This window comes from Pygoscelis adeliae, unplaced genomic scaffold, assembly GCF_000699105.1.
Source record: "Pygoscelis adeliae isolate BGI_AS28 unplaced genomic scaffold, ASM69910v1 Scaffold358, whole genome shotgun sequence".
Taxonomy (NCBI): domain Eukaryota; kingdom Metazoa; phylum Chordata; class Aves; order Sphenisciformes; family Spheniscidae; genus Pygoscelis; species Pygoscelis adeliae.
In genome coordinates this window covers 1,815,111-1,831,773 of record NW_008825429.1, presented here as the reverse complement: position 1 = coordinate 1,831,773, position 16,663 = coordinate 1,815,111, and the positions used below count along the sequence as shown (strand labels likewise).

The window sequence follows — 16,663 nt, the reverse complement described above, 5'->3', positions numbered from 1 at the left end:
TCTCTAAAGCCAGAGGTAAGAATTTAATGCAGTGTCATTGATTATATAGACAGAAGGTAGAAGGGTGACATAAATTCACCAAAGAAGGGAACAAAAGTACCCATAAAACAAATATCTTCTCTATAATTTTTATCAGCAATCAAACAACATTCTTGCCTGTGAGGCCACAGAATGCATTTATTTCATGCTCTTTACACTCTTCATTTAATGGAGGCTTATTGGACCGTAAAAGATATGGTTGAATGGAATCCTCAACTGTTTCATTGTCTGTCTCATACCTCTACCACGAAGAAAAACTCGTTTTAACCATAGTGATAGAGTATGAGTGTTTGAAATAGAAATATAGAGTTCTGCTGTCAAATGTAAAATCAAACTGGGCCCTAATGTTCTAGATGACCAAAGATTTATTACAGTGCCAGAGAGTCAGCAGAATTTCACTGAGAGAACAGAGTAAATTTCAGCTGGAGAAAATACATATTTAATATTCAAAGGTGGAAAGCACACAAGTACTTTTTTTTTTAAATAATTGATGGAATGTATTTTTGAAGTTCCTGAACTTGATTAATTAATCTCTAAAAAGCACACGATTAAAACCTGCCAGATTCTACGTGCACACAAAAAATAAAATATAGCAGCTATATTCACAACAGTTACCATACTGGATCAAAAAAGGTCTATTCTGTCTCTGAAAGCAGCAAGTTTCTGATGTTTAAAGCATCAGTTCCAAAGCTAAAGGTCTCAAGACACACAAACGGGATCACACAAACCTGAGGGAAATTAAACTGCAGAAGACAGCCTTAAGCCAGAAGTGAGATCACTAGAGAAAATGTTTTCAGCTGTGATTTAGAGGGAAAACCCTTCACACCCATGCACTTCATTAACTTACATAATACATTATGTAGAACCTGACATTTCTGTGCTTGTACTGTATCCAAAATTTTTTCAGCAGAAATACATGAAGGTACTACTAGTTAGGTACATATTTGTTAAAAATATATCTGCATTACAAACTGCATTTCTATAAAAATGCACAGCTATTTCCACAGACAGAAAGAGGACATTTGGAAAGTAACTCAGCAATATTTGGATGGTACTCAGAAGAAAAATGATTAGTGAGAGAAGGAGTACAACATCATAGAGTAATTCCTTTCCTGCTGGAAGGGACCTCTGGAGGTCTCTAGTCCAACTTCCTCTTCAAAGCAGAGCTGACTTCAAAGTTAGATCAGCTTACTGAGGGCCCGCATCCAGCCCAGTTCCAAGTATCGCCAAGGACGGAGATTCCACAACCTCTCCGGGCCCCTGTTCTACTGCTTTACCACCTTCTCAGTGAACAATTTTTTCCTATCACTTCATCCAAATTTCTCTTTCTGCAACTTTCAATGGTGCCTCTCATCTGGTTCCTTCCCCTCTGCTGAAGATAGCAATTCCATAACCCCACCCTCCATTGGTCTTCTCCTCTTCAGGATGAAGCAACCCAGCTCTCTGTGACTTCACTGCTATAAGGACACACCGTTGACCAGTGTTCAACCTCTTGTCCAGGGCTTCAAATCTTTTTTGGCAGAGCTGTTGCCCAGTCGCTTTTGTTGCACAGGGGTCATTCTGCCCCGGGTGCAGGACTTTGAATTTCTCTTTGTTGAACCTTCAGGTAGTTCCCGTCAATGAAATCCTCCAGTCTACCGAAGTTCCTTTGAATGGTATCCCTGCTCTCCAGCATACTGACCATGCCCTCCAAGTTGGTGTCACTCAAACTCACTAAGGGTTCACTTCATCCCATCATCCAAGGCGTTACAGATGATGATGCCCCAGCATAAGTCTCTGAGGAATGCCACTGGAAAGTGACTGCCAGGTAGAATCCCAGTGCTTGGCCACAACACATTTAACTAGGCAATGGAGACAGTGACAAACGTTGAAAAAAGGAAGGCCATCTTGTAAGTTGTAGATGATCAAGCACATGGAGAAAAAAGGCTGAGAATGAAATAATTCTTATTGGTATACACAGATAGAATCAAACTAATATTTAATTTCTCTCAATATGAAGATGCTGTATCAGGGACAAAAAAAAAAATCAGTTTTTGTTTTTAATTGGTTCTGTCAGGTGAAGTTGAGGTTTGGGCAAGATTTTTTTTTTTTTTTTTAAGAGAATCAACCTGCCTCAAAGAGTAATATTTTTTTTGCACAAAAGAATAAAGCTGAAACTAATATGTTTCTGTCTCAGTAAAACCATGACTAAAAATTCTAATGTGTAGCCAAAAAGTGCAGCCTTATACTAAAGAATGGCAACCGAAGAAGATTTTTTTATTTATGGCTTTAAAGGGAACCTTCCAGATGTGACCTGGTGAAGAGTTGTCTAAGGCTTCTGTAAATAGACAGGTTCTTTTCAACCCAGTGAAACACAGACTTTGAAGGGAGAAAAAAACCCCCTCTCAATTACTTTATTTTCTCAAAAGAGGGGGTGCGGGTGGAAGAAAAAGAGAAAGCTATCTTTAAAATAAGAGTCAAAGCATTAAAAAAACCCACCCTTGCTTACTGTGTATTCTGCACGGCCCTAAGAAAAGGGATTTAAACCTGCTTCATATATTTTACTAGACCCAGAAACTGAAGAACACCCAAAAGCCGTAAGTAGAAAGCTAAGACAAGCATCGCAGTGAGGCACATGTTCTTCTCAAAGAGATTTTGGATTTAGTGTAGGGGCAAGAATTCCAGCACCTCTGAGATCGGTAAGTGATGCTACTCACAAAACCTAGGTCAGGGCAATGTCACTAACTACACTACTCAAGACTTCTGGAGTCACATTTCATCATCCTGCAGGTGACTGCCTCCAGGAAAACACAAGACTTTGTAACACCGCATCTGAGAAACAAATCCAGAGAAACTCATTACAGGAAGTCTTGGATTTGCCAGAAGCACTTTATGTTCATCTATTTCTACTGCTATACCAGCAGTAAGGCATAATAAAGATTATTTTCCACAAACATACAGTAGGAAACTGAGAAGCAGTGACAATCCTTTACCAGTGTTTTATGTGATTTCTCATTAGGAGATTTTTTTTTTTTTTTTAGTTTTTACTTTGTTGTGGCACTAAGTCAAAACTACAGAAATTCTCCTTCCCCCTCTCCAGTCCACCTCACCATGCTGAGCATCTCTGTTACCACCACTGCATTTGAAATATAGTATCTTTCTTATGAAGTGGCTTTAGTCACCAAGACGAAAGGAATCTTTTCTTACATTGATGAGGATGCTACTTACAGAACAAGTGCATGTAACTGAAATAAGATGAAAACTCTTATCTGCCTTCTTCCTATCTTTCATTGTAATTACAGGTTCATCTAGTCAAGATTGAACTTCCTTCTGGATTTTTAAAAACAAGATGAGGTACTGAAGAGTATGCAGTACTACTTTTGTCTTGACTACTATACTATCAAAGTGGATGGAAGAAACATTTAAGGCTTATTAATATCCAAATGATGTCACAGATGGTGAGAAAAATAGCAGATATTTATGGAAGGAATGGACTATCTTAGTTGCTCTTCTTTAAAATACTTAGCAAAAATGTTCTTTGTTATGAAGTCTGTATAAAGCTGAAATTTAAATGAATAATTAGCATCCATGTTTGTGTGAATTGTGACTATTTCCGAGTTATACAGGTGAAAAAAAATCAGTCTCCTTATTTGTAAAAACCTTGACTATTTCAGCATATTCTTCAAAGAGTTTATTCAGTTTCCTGGAGGCTATGGACAAACCCTTCCCATGTTGAAAGCTGATGTAAAAAAAAGTGAAGAAAACGCAGAAAAGCCAGCACTGGGACAGCCTTCCACCAAGAAAACTAGCAGCAAAAGTGCAGAATTTTTTCACAGATGTTAGTGGAAAAAATAGCTCCCTATAGTTTCCCAGTGAGGCACCACAGTACTGAGACAACAGCAGCAGCAAAAAGAAATTGAGCATTAAGATAAAACATGAGAAAAATTTTACTTCATAGACTATCTGCGAAGTCATAAACCAGACAACCTGACCAAGGATTTATTTTTACCATAGTTGTTATTGTTTTCAAAACACATTTTGAAAAACAAAGAAATTCTACAGGAACCTTACTGATACTACTTCTGGAACAGCTCACTGCTCTGGGGCTGTGGGAGAAAGTAACCATCAAATGTTCCATAGAAAGGGAAAGTACAGTCTTCCCAACAGAAGTTTCCTAATGAAAGATGCTGGCACTGCAACTGTTACATAACATTTTCTTGTTTTTTTAAATTATTCCCATGTCTGAGTTTAGCATCCTAGTGCTCAGAATCCACCTAACAAGAAGGTGCACCTTTTTAAAAGAATACCAACGCATCACCACAAAGCCTGGAAGCTGTCACACAAACTGGCTGAACAATACACCAATACACACAAAACAATATGTGTTTTAATTAAACTATGCCTATTCATATTTTTTTCTCTATCTCTCTGCAGCAATATTTGAAAGCAATCTCATTTGGATTTTCTTCAAGGTACATTAGAACTAGCAGCAATATCCATGATCCAGACTCTGAAGAACCTTGTATTTCCTAAGATTACAGTTTTATATACAGAAAATAATGAAGGTTTATATATATACAATTGAACTGCACTCTAGCCTAACAAAATCCTCCATTTACACAAATGCATGCAGGGGCTTAATGTCCTGCTCTACACAGACAGCCATATTCCAGCAATGCTTCCATACACAAAAACATCATTATTGGACTGCGAGAGACAAGGTAGTAGGATGAAAAATATTGATAGACAAAGATAAAAAGTGACTTTTCTTTCCTTCACGTTCACTTAATGATTGCTTTCTGCAGGAGACAGAAGGAGGAGAGCTGTTAATTATATCAAGAATACACCTCCAGGATAGAGTGAGAGGGGGATGCCATGGCAACTGGCAAATGCAAAAGTGAACAAAATGGTCACCCTTTGGTAGGAGTGAGACCATGAAAGAGCTCGTCCTTTTGTCCCCCCTATCCCCACCTCCTCCTTCCTCCTCCTTTCTTGTCATCTTTGCTGCATTAATAAAGCATACAGACAACTCAGGAAAAACAACTGTTTCTGTAAGCAGCCTCTGACGTCTTGATGTGCAGGAAGAGAAGATGAAAATTAGCAGCATGTGGGTGGAACAAAAAGGCGGGGAAAACACATGAGGTAGAACTAGAGATTATTATTTTCTAATTATTTAATATTTAACTTAACTCCTCCCACCCCTAGCAAAGTGCCTTTACAGAAGGCTTTTAGCTGTTTCAAGAGAACAGCTTGGTGGTTTGTTGTTTTGTGGGTTGGGTTTTTTTTAGTTTTTTTTTTTTTAAAGTGAGAATTCGAGAAGAAAATGCTCTAGACATTCAAGGCAGTTCAAACAAGTCACTCTCAAGTTTTCTCCTTGAAGGAAAAAGCCTAAAAGACCGTGTCACTGCAGTGCTGACTGCATTCCACAGCAGAAGAGGAAAAATCCACTGAAGTGCCCTCTAGCTTCACTCACGGAAGACAATTTTTTCTGTTCAAAATAAAATGTCACATTCACTGTAAGGTCCAACACAGAGATTGTCTAGCATCACTAGACTGATGCTCCAGAGTCAACCTGAGCACTTTGCTTTTAAGGTTGTGTACGGTTCCAGCTGCAGACCTCGTACAGCAAGCCCATCACCTATGATCCCCTAAAATTCTTTAGTACGAGGCTGTGATTACCCATCACCAGCACTGGGAAGATTTAAACGCTGGCGAGAGAAGAAAACCAGACCTCAGTTATCTGTTTTGGAACTACAGTAGGGCAGTAACAGCAGCACTAAAAGAGTGCCTTTCCTCAACAAATACTGCTTTTATAGAAGCAGCAAAACTCTATAAAATCAGGGATCACGCTGGCAGCCCGCCAGGAGCCTGAAAGGCACGGCTGATTTGCATAACCTGATTGTGCTTTTGTGTATATAATAAAATTTACTTGTTTTGATTCTAATGGCAGCTTCTTCATGAAGCATCACGTTTAATTAGATCTGACACTGAAAGCTGCTGAAGAGTTTTGACTGCAGGTTTAGAAAGGAAACAAGGAGAGCACTCGAGTTTGGCACTAGCCAGTGGGAGAAGGTGGTCATGGATGTGTTACTTTGGAAGAGGCGAGTGAAGCCAAGGGTGAAAGGGAGGATTTGATCAGTCAGAATGGGAAAGCTCCAGGTTTGGCAGCTGGACCAGGAAAGGGTAGTTGAAAATTTCTTTTCTCTCCCTCACTCTTCAGGGATGAAGTTGGTCCCAGAGCAAGGATTTTTTGGCTAAGGCAGCAGTGAGTCTTAAATAACCCGGAAATGTTGAAATAGTCCCTTCTCATGACATTTAGATGATATACTATGCTGTGAGGAGCCAACAGACATTTCAGCTGCTACAATGCTACCCATTACTAGGACTTTCTACATACAGCCCCATATTCTCAAGGGTCACAACACAGGGCTAGAGACTTAGTGGCATTTTGGAACTTTGCCTTTGAACACTCTTGTATTTTTAGAGATGTTAAATCCAGCCCTGTGTGCAATGTTGACGTCTGCAATGTTTTAAGCTATTTGTTTTACATAAATTCAGTTCTCAGGATCGGCGATACACAGTACACCCTAACACACAACCATGAAATTCTACCCGTCCTCTTTAGGCTACCTGTCATGACGGTTTCAACACTGGTGATAGCTGTAATTTTAGTATTAAGGCATTCAATATTAAGTCCACAGTAATAAAAATACCTTTTCAAATTGCAAGTCAAGAAAAAAAAGAAGACAGATGTGTTCTTAGACTGAAGTATCTCCACATGCATTAATAGAATAGTCTGTGCACTATGAAGCTTCATCCTAGCTTGTGCTGCAATAACTTTCCCATGCCGACACATCCTTAACAATATCACAGACGACATCATTATATATAAAACGAAGAATTTAATATGACCAATTTTAGGCAGTCAGTGGAAAGGCTTATTAGAAATTCTCTAATTATCTAGAAGCCTCACAACTGCTTTCTGCTAGCACGTCCCCTCTTTGGTCCTTAGGACCATACATTTAAGCTATGTCAAGGTCAAACTAGTCTGCCTCTTAATCTTTCATTCCCCCTCAACAAGGCCTCCTTGGTATTCCATTTCCAGGGACCATTAATTTCATATGAAAATCATAGTTGGCAAGACTAAAAATATATCCTATAACTCAGAGCAATAGCTGACTGCTTTCAGGATCTCTGCAAATCTTTTTGATAACATTCTCAGATGGAGAACAAGCATCAAAGAACAAGCATCCTTCAAAATGCTGCTTGACCACAAAGTGAATTAATCTCTAGTGTAACTTTAGTAACTTAACTACTAATGACACAGTGACCACTACGGGATAGCAATTTCAGCCCATTTGATGCATGTATATCAAAAATCTTGCTCACACTTAAGAACTTAAACGGAAAAGGACAGAAAGAGGAATGACTTTCAGCCACACCTGCTCTCCAGTCCAGTGTGCTGCACGCCCATACAAATGCCTGTGCCAGCACAGAGGAACATATACCATGGCACAGGAAGGAGCAGCCACCAAGGAAGCAGGCTTACTTCTTCTAGCACCAGTTCTTTGGTCGCCTCTTTGAATGACTGTTTCAGGTCTTCAGCTGCTTCTGCATTAGACATTAAAAACTCAAAGCCCCCATTAGCAGGATTTGGTAACGCAAAATAGTGTTTGCTATGGGAAAACATCAATTACTCCTGAAAGTAAGAGTTGGATCCAATTAAGTCTGAGAAGATGCTTAATTGATAAGATGACGCTCAACTGATTTTGTTTAACTGGGAAGGTTCCTCACCGCACTAGAGCTCTAATGCTATAGCATTTTATCCAAGTCTGTACTCAGTACACATAGGCACACCTTTCTGTTAAAGGTATTACAGTCTGAACACAAGCATACTGTTAAGCATCCTGTAAAGATGTTAAGCAACACCTGAACTATGAACAGCAGCCACATGTACAACGGACCCCTTTCTGAAACACAATCTTCTGTCCCTGGCACAAGCAGGGTATGTTGCCACCCTATGCAAGATCTCATGACAGAATATCTACAGTAATTTCTTCGTTGATGTGTCATATTTCAGTAGAGAATACTTCAATTTCAGCAGTTCTCCAGGAGCACAGGAACTTATGGCAAGGTTTTGTACCGCCATCTTTTTCTGCCTTCTTCAAAGCTGGGAGCCAGCCTTTCTAAGCCACTTCCCCAGGTATTTAGCTGACTTTGCAGATGATGCTAGAGTCTCATTGGCTCAATACATGTTAACACTGCATCAGTCATCAGGACTATGAAGGACTTCTGAAATCAAGTGAAAGGGTCACAGTATTGCCAAGCTATTAAAAATATTAGATCTCATCACAAAAGTATAACAACCCACTTTGTCAAATTCCGTTTACTGATTGCTGTATTGTTTCCTGCTTATGCCTGAAGAGGCATATAAAAAGATTTCAACAGAGTTGTTAAATATTTAGGTTAAAAACTCTGACTGGTCTGGAAGAAAGTTGAAAAGCCGTAATTCAAATAACTCCTAATTTTAGTAGCACGTGAAAACTTTCATAAAGAAACCATATACTGACTGGAAGTGTAAAATACAACAACCAGCAGAGAAATACATACATCAAGGTGGGTTTTGTGTTCACTTTTTTTTTTTTGACTGTCAATTTCTTGGGATAAGTGACTGAAGAACCACAGGCCCTATAAACCTACTCAAACTATCCAATAACAAAGCACTTCTCTGGGCTGCGGCAGCTCTATACATGACATCATTTGTTTACAGAAGGCAAATACTTGCCAATTTTAAATAAAACAGGATTCAGTCTGTTGAAAACAGACAGATGTCTACAAGGGTGGCTATTCCTGTGTCTCCACACTAATTCATAGTGTTATACGAGCAGTAGGACAGCTTCACACAGCTTAAAAGATCCTGCTAGAAACAGACAAAAATGAGACTGCAGTATGTGATAATCTCATTAGCTGGGACTGCTTCCTAAAAGGGAATGCTTACAAGCTTCAGAGTGCATCACATTAAGAGGTATGTTTTATTTCAAGTGATTTAACAGGAAATCTCATCACTTCCAGGGCAATTAAATACTAGCTCACCTATTGTATCTACTTTCAAGATCAGTTTGTGTGCAGGTTTTTCACCATTCTAATGTTTTGCCACATGCCTGAGTAACCGTTGACTTTGCTGTAAGAGCTGGCATAGCGATCGCATACCCAGAATCTTCAAGAAAGCCCAGCAAGGAACTTGGCTGATACATGAAACTTTGCTGAGTAGTTTTTGGAAAGGTGAATACATCCAAAAAGCAAACAGTAACATTACTTTTTAAAGACGCTTATTAGCAAATTCTTTTTATTTTGAAGTCATAAATCACAGTGTGATGACTCCTATTTTTTTCCCCAAGATAAACTAAAAAAGTCTTAACATTCTGAGCCAAGATTTCTTTATTAAAAAAATAAAAATCTGTTAAATACCAAACTACGAGCAAAGAAACACTTCTGCTAGAATACCTCTCTTGACACTTCTGTTCATTTCTGTATTCAATGGAAAAACATTACTGACTTCCTGAGGGGCACAAATTGGAGAAAGTTACTTCCATGAAAATCTAATAAAGAAAAACTCCCTTTACTCTTACATCCTCTCCTGTTACTCTGCTGGGAGATGCACTGTACAAATGCACATTTTAACTAGATGCACTGTTAGATAATTTTTCTCTCAGTATTAACAACTGGAAACCTTTCTGGATACTCAAGACTCAGACTTTCTACACAGCACATGGAAAAACACAGCTTGGCATGCCTCCTGACAACTAAAACTAACACCATTTCAGGAAGAAATTTAGCGTGAAGGTAATCTTGTCTAGAACAAATGCTGTATAACAGAGGCTGCCCTGGGGGTTTGAACCTCCTCTACCCTCCTGGACAAGGCAACAATCACCAATAAAACAATATTCATCAAAATGAGATGAGAACAAGTACCCATAGATTCAAGAGGATAGTGCATGAAAACACAAGATTCAAGCTCCACTGGAAGGCACATATCTTAAATGGAAACAAAAAATATCTGGAACCTTTCACAAAAGACACAGAAATACCTGCTTTTCCTGAAGTTGCAGAGTAGACAGCACTAAACCTTGTTACAGGAGTTGACCTACAGCCTCAATTTTCTTCAGCTCCCCTAGGCAGAAAAATCTAAAAGGAAGGCCTCTTAACTCTATATAATACAGAAGGTTCACCTTGTAAGTTCTTCTACCTATTAACCAGCATCTCTAACACAGTTGCACTTTAGTTCTGAGAAGCATTTGTCATGTACGTTAACACACTGAAGGGAGGACCAGGCAAGGTGCATTATTTGAGGTTAGGTTGAAAAGATCTAAAGAACAGAGGCAGTGTTCTGGTGATAGATACCAAATTTGCTTCAGAAACTAGAAGAATTATCTGAAGGTTTAAGAAATGTATTTATTTTGAAAAAACAGGTGGAATAGGTATTCAAATCCATTTCACATTAAGACAATATTTAACTTGCTAACATCAGAGATGTACCTCCTCAAAAGCTTATGTTTTTGCAAAGCAGAGATGGCTGTATTTTACAGAAGAAAAGCCTCATCCAAATTTGGAGGATGAAGAGAAATTCTGAAAGACTTGTCCTTCCATTTTTATGAAAATTAGTGCCTAGGCAAAGGGAAAGAATCAAGTGACGGAGGAACAGGCAATTCTTCCCCTCTCTGCAACCATAATGCTTTTTTTCTGGTAACTGGCAAGTTGGAATGCAGTGTGTAGATATCTCTAGGCTAGTCATAGCATGTACTTCTCCTTGTACACTTCTACTGGGTAAGACACATGACAGGAAGATGAAGTTACAGTAGATGATGGGAAGATGAAACAATAGGAGAAGAGATACTTGAGGGACAGAAGAGACAAACTGCAGAAAACCAGAATAAATTTCTGCAGCTCATAAAACAAGTTTGTTCAAGACATTTCTGAAAGAGCTCTACTTTAAATCAGTACTGAACATGATTCAACATATTCATATAGTTATCTACCTTTCTTGTACAGAAAATCATAGACATGCTTCCTGTTTTACACACTTAAGCATGATACAGACCACCACCAGTGAAACACTCAAAGACAACAGGTTTCTAAGTTGCACTGCAATGGTTTTTTTCCAAATATTTTTAGACAAATACTATTTTAATTACTTTTTGAGAGTTAGCAATTGACAACACAGACTACGTTTTCATAGCATAAAAAAAATGCACAAAGCCCTGAGCAGTATTGAAACACAGACTATTAACTAGGAACATAGATTTTTCTTCAAAACCTATTTTATCTTCTAGTCAAAATCTGCTTAGTAACTGCTTCATTGTCTGCTGGTGGCAAAAATTACAGAAAGTACAAAACCAGAAAATACTTTGGGGCTTTAAACTGATGGTTTGCTGGCAAAATGAATGACCACTAAACATGTAATTCATTTAGTTTTCTTCTTGGCTTTGATTTCACATTAAGGATTGATAAATAACCATCCCTTTAAAACTCTGTAATTGTTTGCTGGATAAACCCAGAAACTACAAGCTAAAAACAAACTGAGTAATGTAACAGAGTTAAAATCAGATTCTCAGCCACTCAAGTTGAGAGAAAAGATATTTGGTATCTCTGGAACAGAGTGCAACGTTAGCAAGGGAAAAGCTGATGAGGTTGTTAGCCCTTAGGGATCAGAGAGAAGTAATTACCATCCATGGAATGCTGAGGAATGATGTGGACATTAAGAAAATTGTAGTGTGCCATAAATATTTCAATTTGAAGATTGTTTGGGGTTTCCCCAAAAGCTTTTGGGCACGCAAACTATCCTTCAAGCCTGACATAAACCATCGCAATGACCCTAACAAAAGGGATGAGCTCCCTACACTAATGTGGCCCCACTTATCTTAGATGACAACAATACAAGGAAAGTAGGTATTTCCAATTGCTGCAAACACTCAGCGACAGATTTGATAGTACAGAGTAAGTAATAAAAACATGTTACAAGCAGCCAGGGACTTCACAGAACTTACCTGTTTCTGTGCTGATGCTCCCATGTGCACCTGGCAAAACTTGACTGCCTGTTCGAGTGCTGCTTCTTCATCCACCTGAACACAGAATCACAACTAATGAAGTCGTAATTACTTAACTCATCTATATATCTAATTAAATTCAGATGAAATGGGGATGTAGAGCATGGGAGTACGGGAGAGAAGCAGCACTTCTACGGCAGGACAGTGATCTTAAGTTATTCAGGAGTATATATTCAAAGATACACAACTCCCAGTTCAAACTAACATTTAGCATGAACAAACCCCACGTAATTGGTGTTAATAGCTCTTAACTGATTTCAGAAAGCTAGTTCAAAACATACAGGGTCCTACTTTGCCCGCCCCCCCCCCCCCAGTAGTGGTCAAGAGTGTGATTCTTTGGGAGATATTTATCTCCTCAACTTTTGAACAGATATAGGGCCAATTTTAGACTGCTTGGTTTGGTAATTATTGTTATTCTATAATCATGTCTGAGGTCACATAGGAAAATTACAATTAATGAGAAAATACTCTACCTGTTTAATCAGCATGTACGTTTCAGACATGATCTTCTCAATTTTACCCAGGTCATAGGCCATAACTTTCTGACCTTGCTGCCATACCCGATATGCATCGAGTAGAAGTGTTTTCCCCGACTCCACATCCTCAAGTAATTTCCTCTTCCTGCTTGATCTCTGGACAGGTTCTTCTGTAGGTAATGCTTGAACTATTCCTTTAGCTGCCTGCTGCTGATGTTTTGAGCTAATACTTAGCTCTTCCAAAGAAAGTTCTGGAGTCCGGCTCTCTGGAGCTCTCTCCTTTGAGTTCCTGCCAGACTGAAGACGGTCTGGCTCGTTGCGTTTACATGAAGAATCCATTTTTTCAGGGTCATTGGAATATCCATCAAGATCCATTGGCTCAACTGAACCAGGCCTAGGGAGCTCTTTAATTTCCTTGTCATTCTTGTCCTCTTGTTCCAATAGGTCCATAGCATTGGGAATTTGTCCCTGGGTCACTTCCTTTACTCCATTTTCAGTACTATGTACTACTCCATCCGATAAAACTGGCTTTTTGGGAAGGACATCTTTCCCCTCTTCAGCACTGGTTTTATTAGAGACGTCTGTTGTCATCCTTCCTGAAGCAAGGTTAGAAGACTTGGAACTCTGATCTTCTGAAACCTTAAAAAAAGAAGTCATTCTTCTCTGTTATTATTGCAATCAAAAAGCGTTCGAGCGCAGCTATGACTACCATGAATATTGACAATGACTACCTGTACATTACTGCCTCTGCTGAAGAAAATGCATTTATTCCATGTTCATTCTTGTTTTTTCCTGAATATTAATTAATCCAAGCCACAAGTCTTACAGTTAAAGTATTTTAATCAGTGAAAACACCACAGAGAAATCAACAGCACAGGCTGAACCAAAGCCACAATGGTTTTTTTCCCCCCACTACTTCAGTCTATACTATGGGATCCAACTAAATGAAATCCAAGGTTTTAATAGCACAAAATTTTCTTCTCATCTATTGAAATCAAAACTGAACCCATTTCTTTTGGCAGCTGCAGATCAACCTCAAATTTAAGAATCTTCCCTTTGGTCGCTCTTACATAACTTTCTTCTTGTTAGTAGATCAAGAAGTATGCTAAACTCTCCTATAGTATTTTAATTTTTGTACCTTTACTTTAGTGATGGCCCAAAGGTAGAAAACCTCAGTACATCATCTCTTCTTTCAAAAATTGCTAATGATACAATTCTTCCATCCAGATTTATGAACAAACTATTTCATACACAAAGTTCCAGTGTTCTTAAGGATGTTTTCATTTAATTTGTTAAACCTACACCCTGTTAACTTGGAAAACCCTCAGGAACAAATTCTTCCTTGAATGTGTTTACCAAATAAACTTCCAATTTCCAGTTACCTTAACCTGGAAACTGATTAGTCTCTATATGACTTTTAAAAATTAAATCTAAATTACAATTAAATGTAATAACAGGTGTGGTGCTGTCAAGGACCAGCAGTAAAAAATGGCTAGGCATGTAATATCTAGTTGTCTGGTTCTGTTTTGCAAGAGGAATCTTAGTTAGTTTTAAAAGGAAATTTCCAATAGACCCCACCTGAAAAGCTGTTCTTATACCCCATGTAACTACCATCATTTGAAATTTAAGGGACAGTCAAACCAAACTTACTGCAATCCATTCTCAACAACTGTATTTGTTACTGGATTTCAAAAACAAAAAACAACAATGCTGGAAGAAAGTTTTCTCTGTGGTTGCATATAAACAAAAAATATTAGAAATAAGTGATAATAACGTAGCCCTTCAGCCTCAGGAGATCTAAGGAATGACTAAACTGAACCTAGAAAAATTTAATTGCTAAATCAATAACCATTAAATGCACTGCTGCCTTACCTGTGTCAGATCATTCAGAGTGTCCTCCAGCACTTTCACTGTAAGCACAAAGGCTTGTTGGGCCAGAACTTGGCGATCTGCATCACGCAAGTACTTCCTGTGCCACAGTAAGATAACAGAAATTAAGCTAACTGCCGAAAACTTATAGGACTTTAAAAGCAAGAACCAGGACGTTAAAAAAACAAAAATCAAAACCAACCAACAAAAAACCCCCAACACAACAATTTTAAAACAAGTTAGAAGAAAGCACACAAAACATATACAGTTGCATATTGAAATATAACACTTTAGCTATGTTTCCCTCCACTTCTCCCCTCCCCACAATCATCAAAGATGACATGCATGAAGCAAAAGATAGCACTATCTACAAACAGAGGGAAGGGGAGAAATGGAAAAAAACCAAACCAAAACAACAAACCCAGAGCAAAACAGACAGCCAGAATTACAGTTTTCTTATATCAAGCCTTCTGTGTCCCTCCAATACCAGCTTTTTATTCAAACCTTTTCTTGAAAAAGAGTGTTAGTCACACAAAGCTATCTTGAATGGCCAGGTGATTTTCATGTTCTGGATACACCATGCATGTGAGATTAAGGACATCAGCAAATCCTTTCTTGTTGGTCATACCAGTTGCCTTTGAATCTAGGTTTTTTAGAGCTAAAACACTGGTGTGCTAATACCTTTTATCCTATTTAGTATTATTAAAAAATATCGTATGTATAAAACTTATTCACCTATAGCATGGTTACTTCAGTGTATTCTGACACAATGCTTTAGTCCACTTTCAAGGAAAACATTTCCAGCCATCAATCCCACCTAATCGAGTTCGATGGAAAACTGAATTTCTATTTCAGAATTGGCTGGTTTAAATGAGAGGGCTAACAATCAAATAAATAATTTTGAAGGGTACCATTTCAGTCAAAAAGCCAACATTTTTAATACACATATTTTCTCTCTACAGTATTACATTAAATTGGTAATTTTATGGTTTGCTTTTCAGACAAAAGATACAAAAACCTGACTCCTCATTTGTTCAGTAATAACTAAAGTTCAGCTAAAACCGCTCCATTTTTAAAAATAGGGTTGTTACAGGCATATACCAGACACACCCAGAATATTTGCATTTATAAGTTCCTGTAACGATCGCAGTTCACCATGGCTGGCACTGGCTGATCCAACATGTCCAATTACTTGTTTGTTAAATTCAGTCTAGACTTATAAATAACATAATATTTTTAGTACAACTGTGGGCTTGCTTAGGACAGAATTTAAACCTTCTATGGTCCAGTACTTCTGATATGCTAAAAGTCAAAAGTATTTTTGGCTTCAAGTTTGCTGAACATGTGGTGACATATTCCCAGACATACTATGATCTATGCAAATTCACATGCACTCACACTCAAAAATACATGAAGAAACCTTCAATGCCTCCAACTTATTGCCATCAATCATTCACTTCAATTTCTTAAGCATTTGCCAGAGACTAATTTCAACATTTCCCACTCAGCAAGCTACTAGAATTTTACCTCAATTGCTTCATTGTTTTCCTTAGATGTTTATTTTGGTCTGCCCATTGATATGAATCTGTATATAGCTCATTAAATGGCTTCTTTTTTCTTAAATAAGGTTAATGCAATTAAAATTAGATCACCCCTGAATAGGATAAGCTTTTTAAATAGCATCAGCTGCCAATAGGCACATAACCATTGTTCAGTCCATCACGGATTACAGGAAGGCAGGATGCCTGGGCCGTGACCTCCCCACTGGACATAGCTCTTATGCAAGAGGCCAGCAAGAGGGGTGCAGAAGTCACGATGCTCTGTTCCACCAGTGACTCCCTCCACATGACAGAAAACCTCTGCAAGTCTGCTAAGGCAGCTGTATGGCTGCTCTGAGTTTCAAGAGAAATGCAGAGAAATTCTAGACTCTATTATGAAATTGTAATCCTGAGAAAAATTAACCATCATTCCTCTATATTCCCAAGGAAATCTGTCTAAAGACTTTTTTCTTAAACTAAGAACGTCTTTAAATAAAACAGTTACACAGTGAACAAAATATATTCAAAGCTTTACAAAGTAATGGATTAAAATAAATATATCATACTTTCCCTGATCAGGGGTCCTCTGTAGCATAGATGAGACTTTCAGCAAGGTGTTGTAATCCTTTAGTTGTGACAGCACATTTAGCAGTAAGAC

At 38.3% G+C, this 16,663-nt stretch overlaps 1 protein-coding gene across 1 annotated transcript in view; it reads right to left on the bottom strand.

Annotated features, from left to right (window-relative positions):
• The window catches only part of CABIN1 (calcineurin binding protein 1), a 115,393-nt gene that overhangs the window by 16,341 nt on the left and 82,389 nt on the right, over positions 1–16,663 (bottom strand). The window contains 4 exon segments of the mRNA XM_009330766.1: positions 12,063–12,137; positions 12,596–13,237; positions 14,471–14,567; positions 16,572–16,663. The exon segment at positions 16,572–16,663 is cut by the window's right edge and continues 12 nt beyond it. Coding sequence (XP_009329041.1) covers positions 12,063–12,137; positions 12,596–13,237; positions 14,471–14,567; positions 16,572–16,663 — 906 coding nt within the window.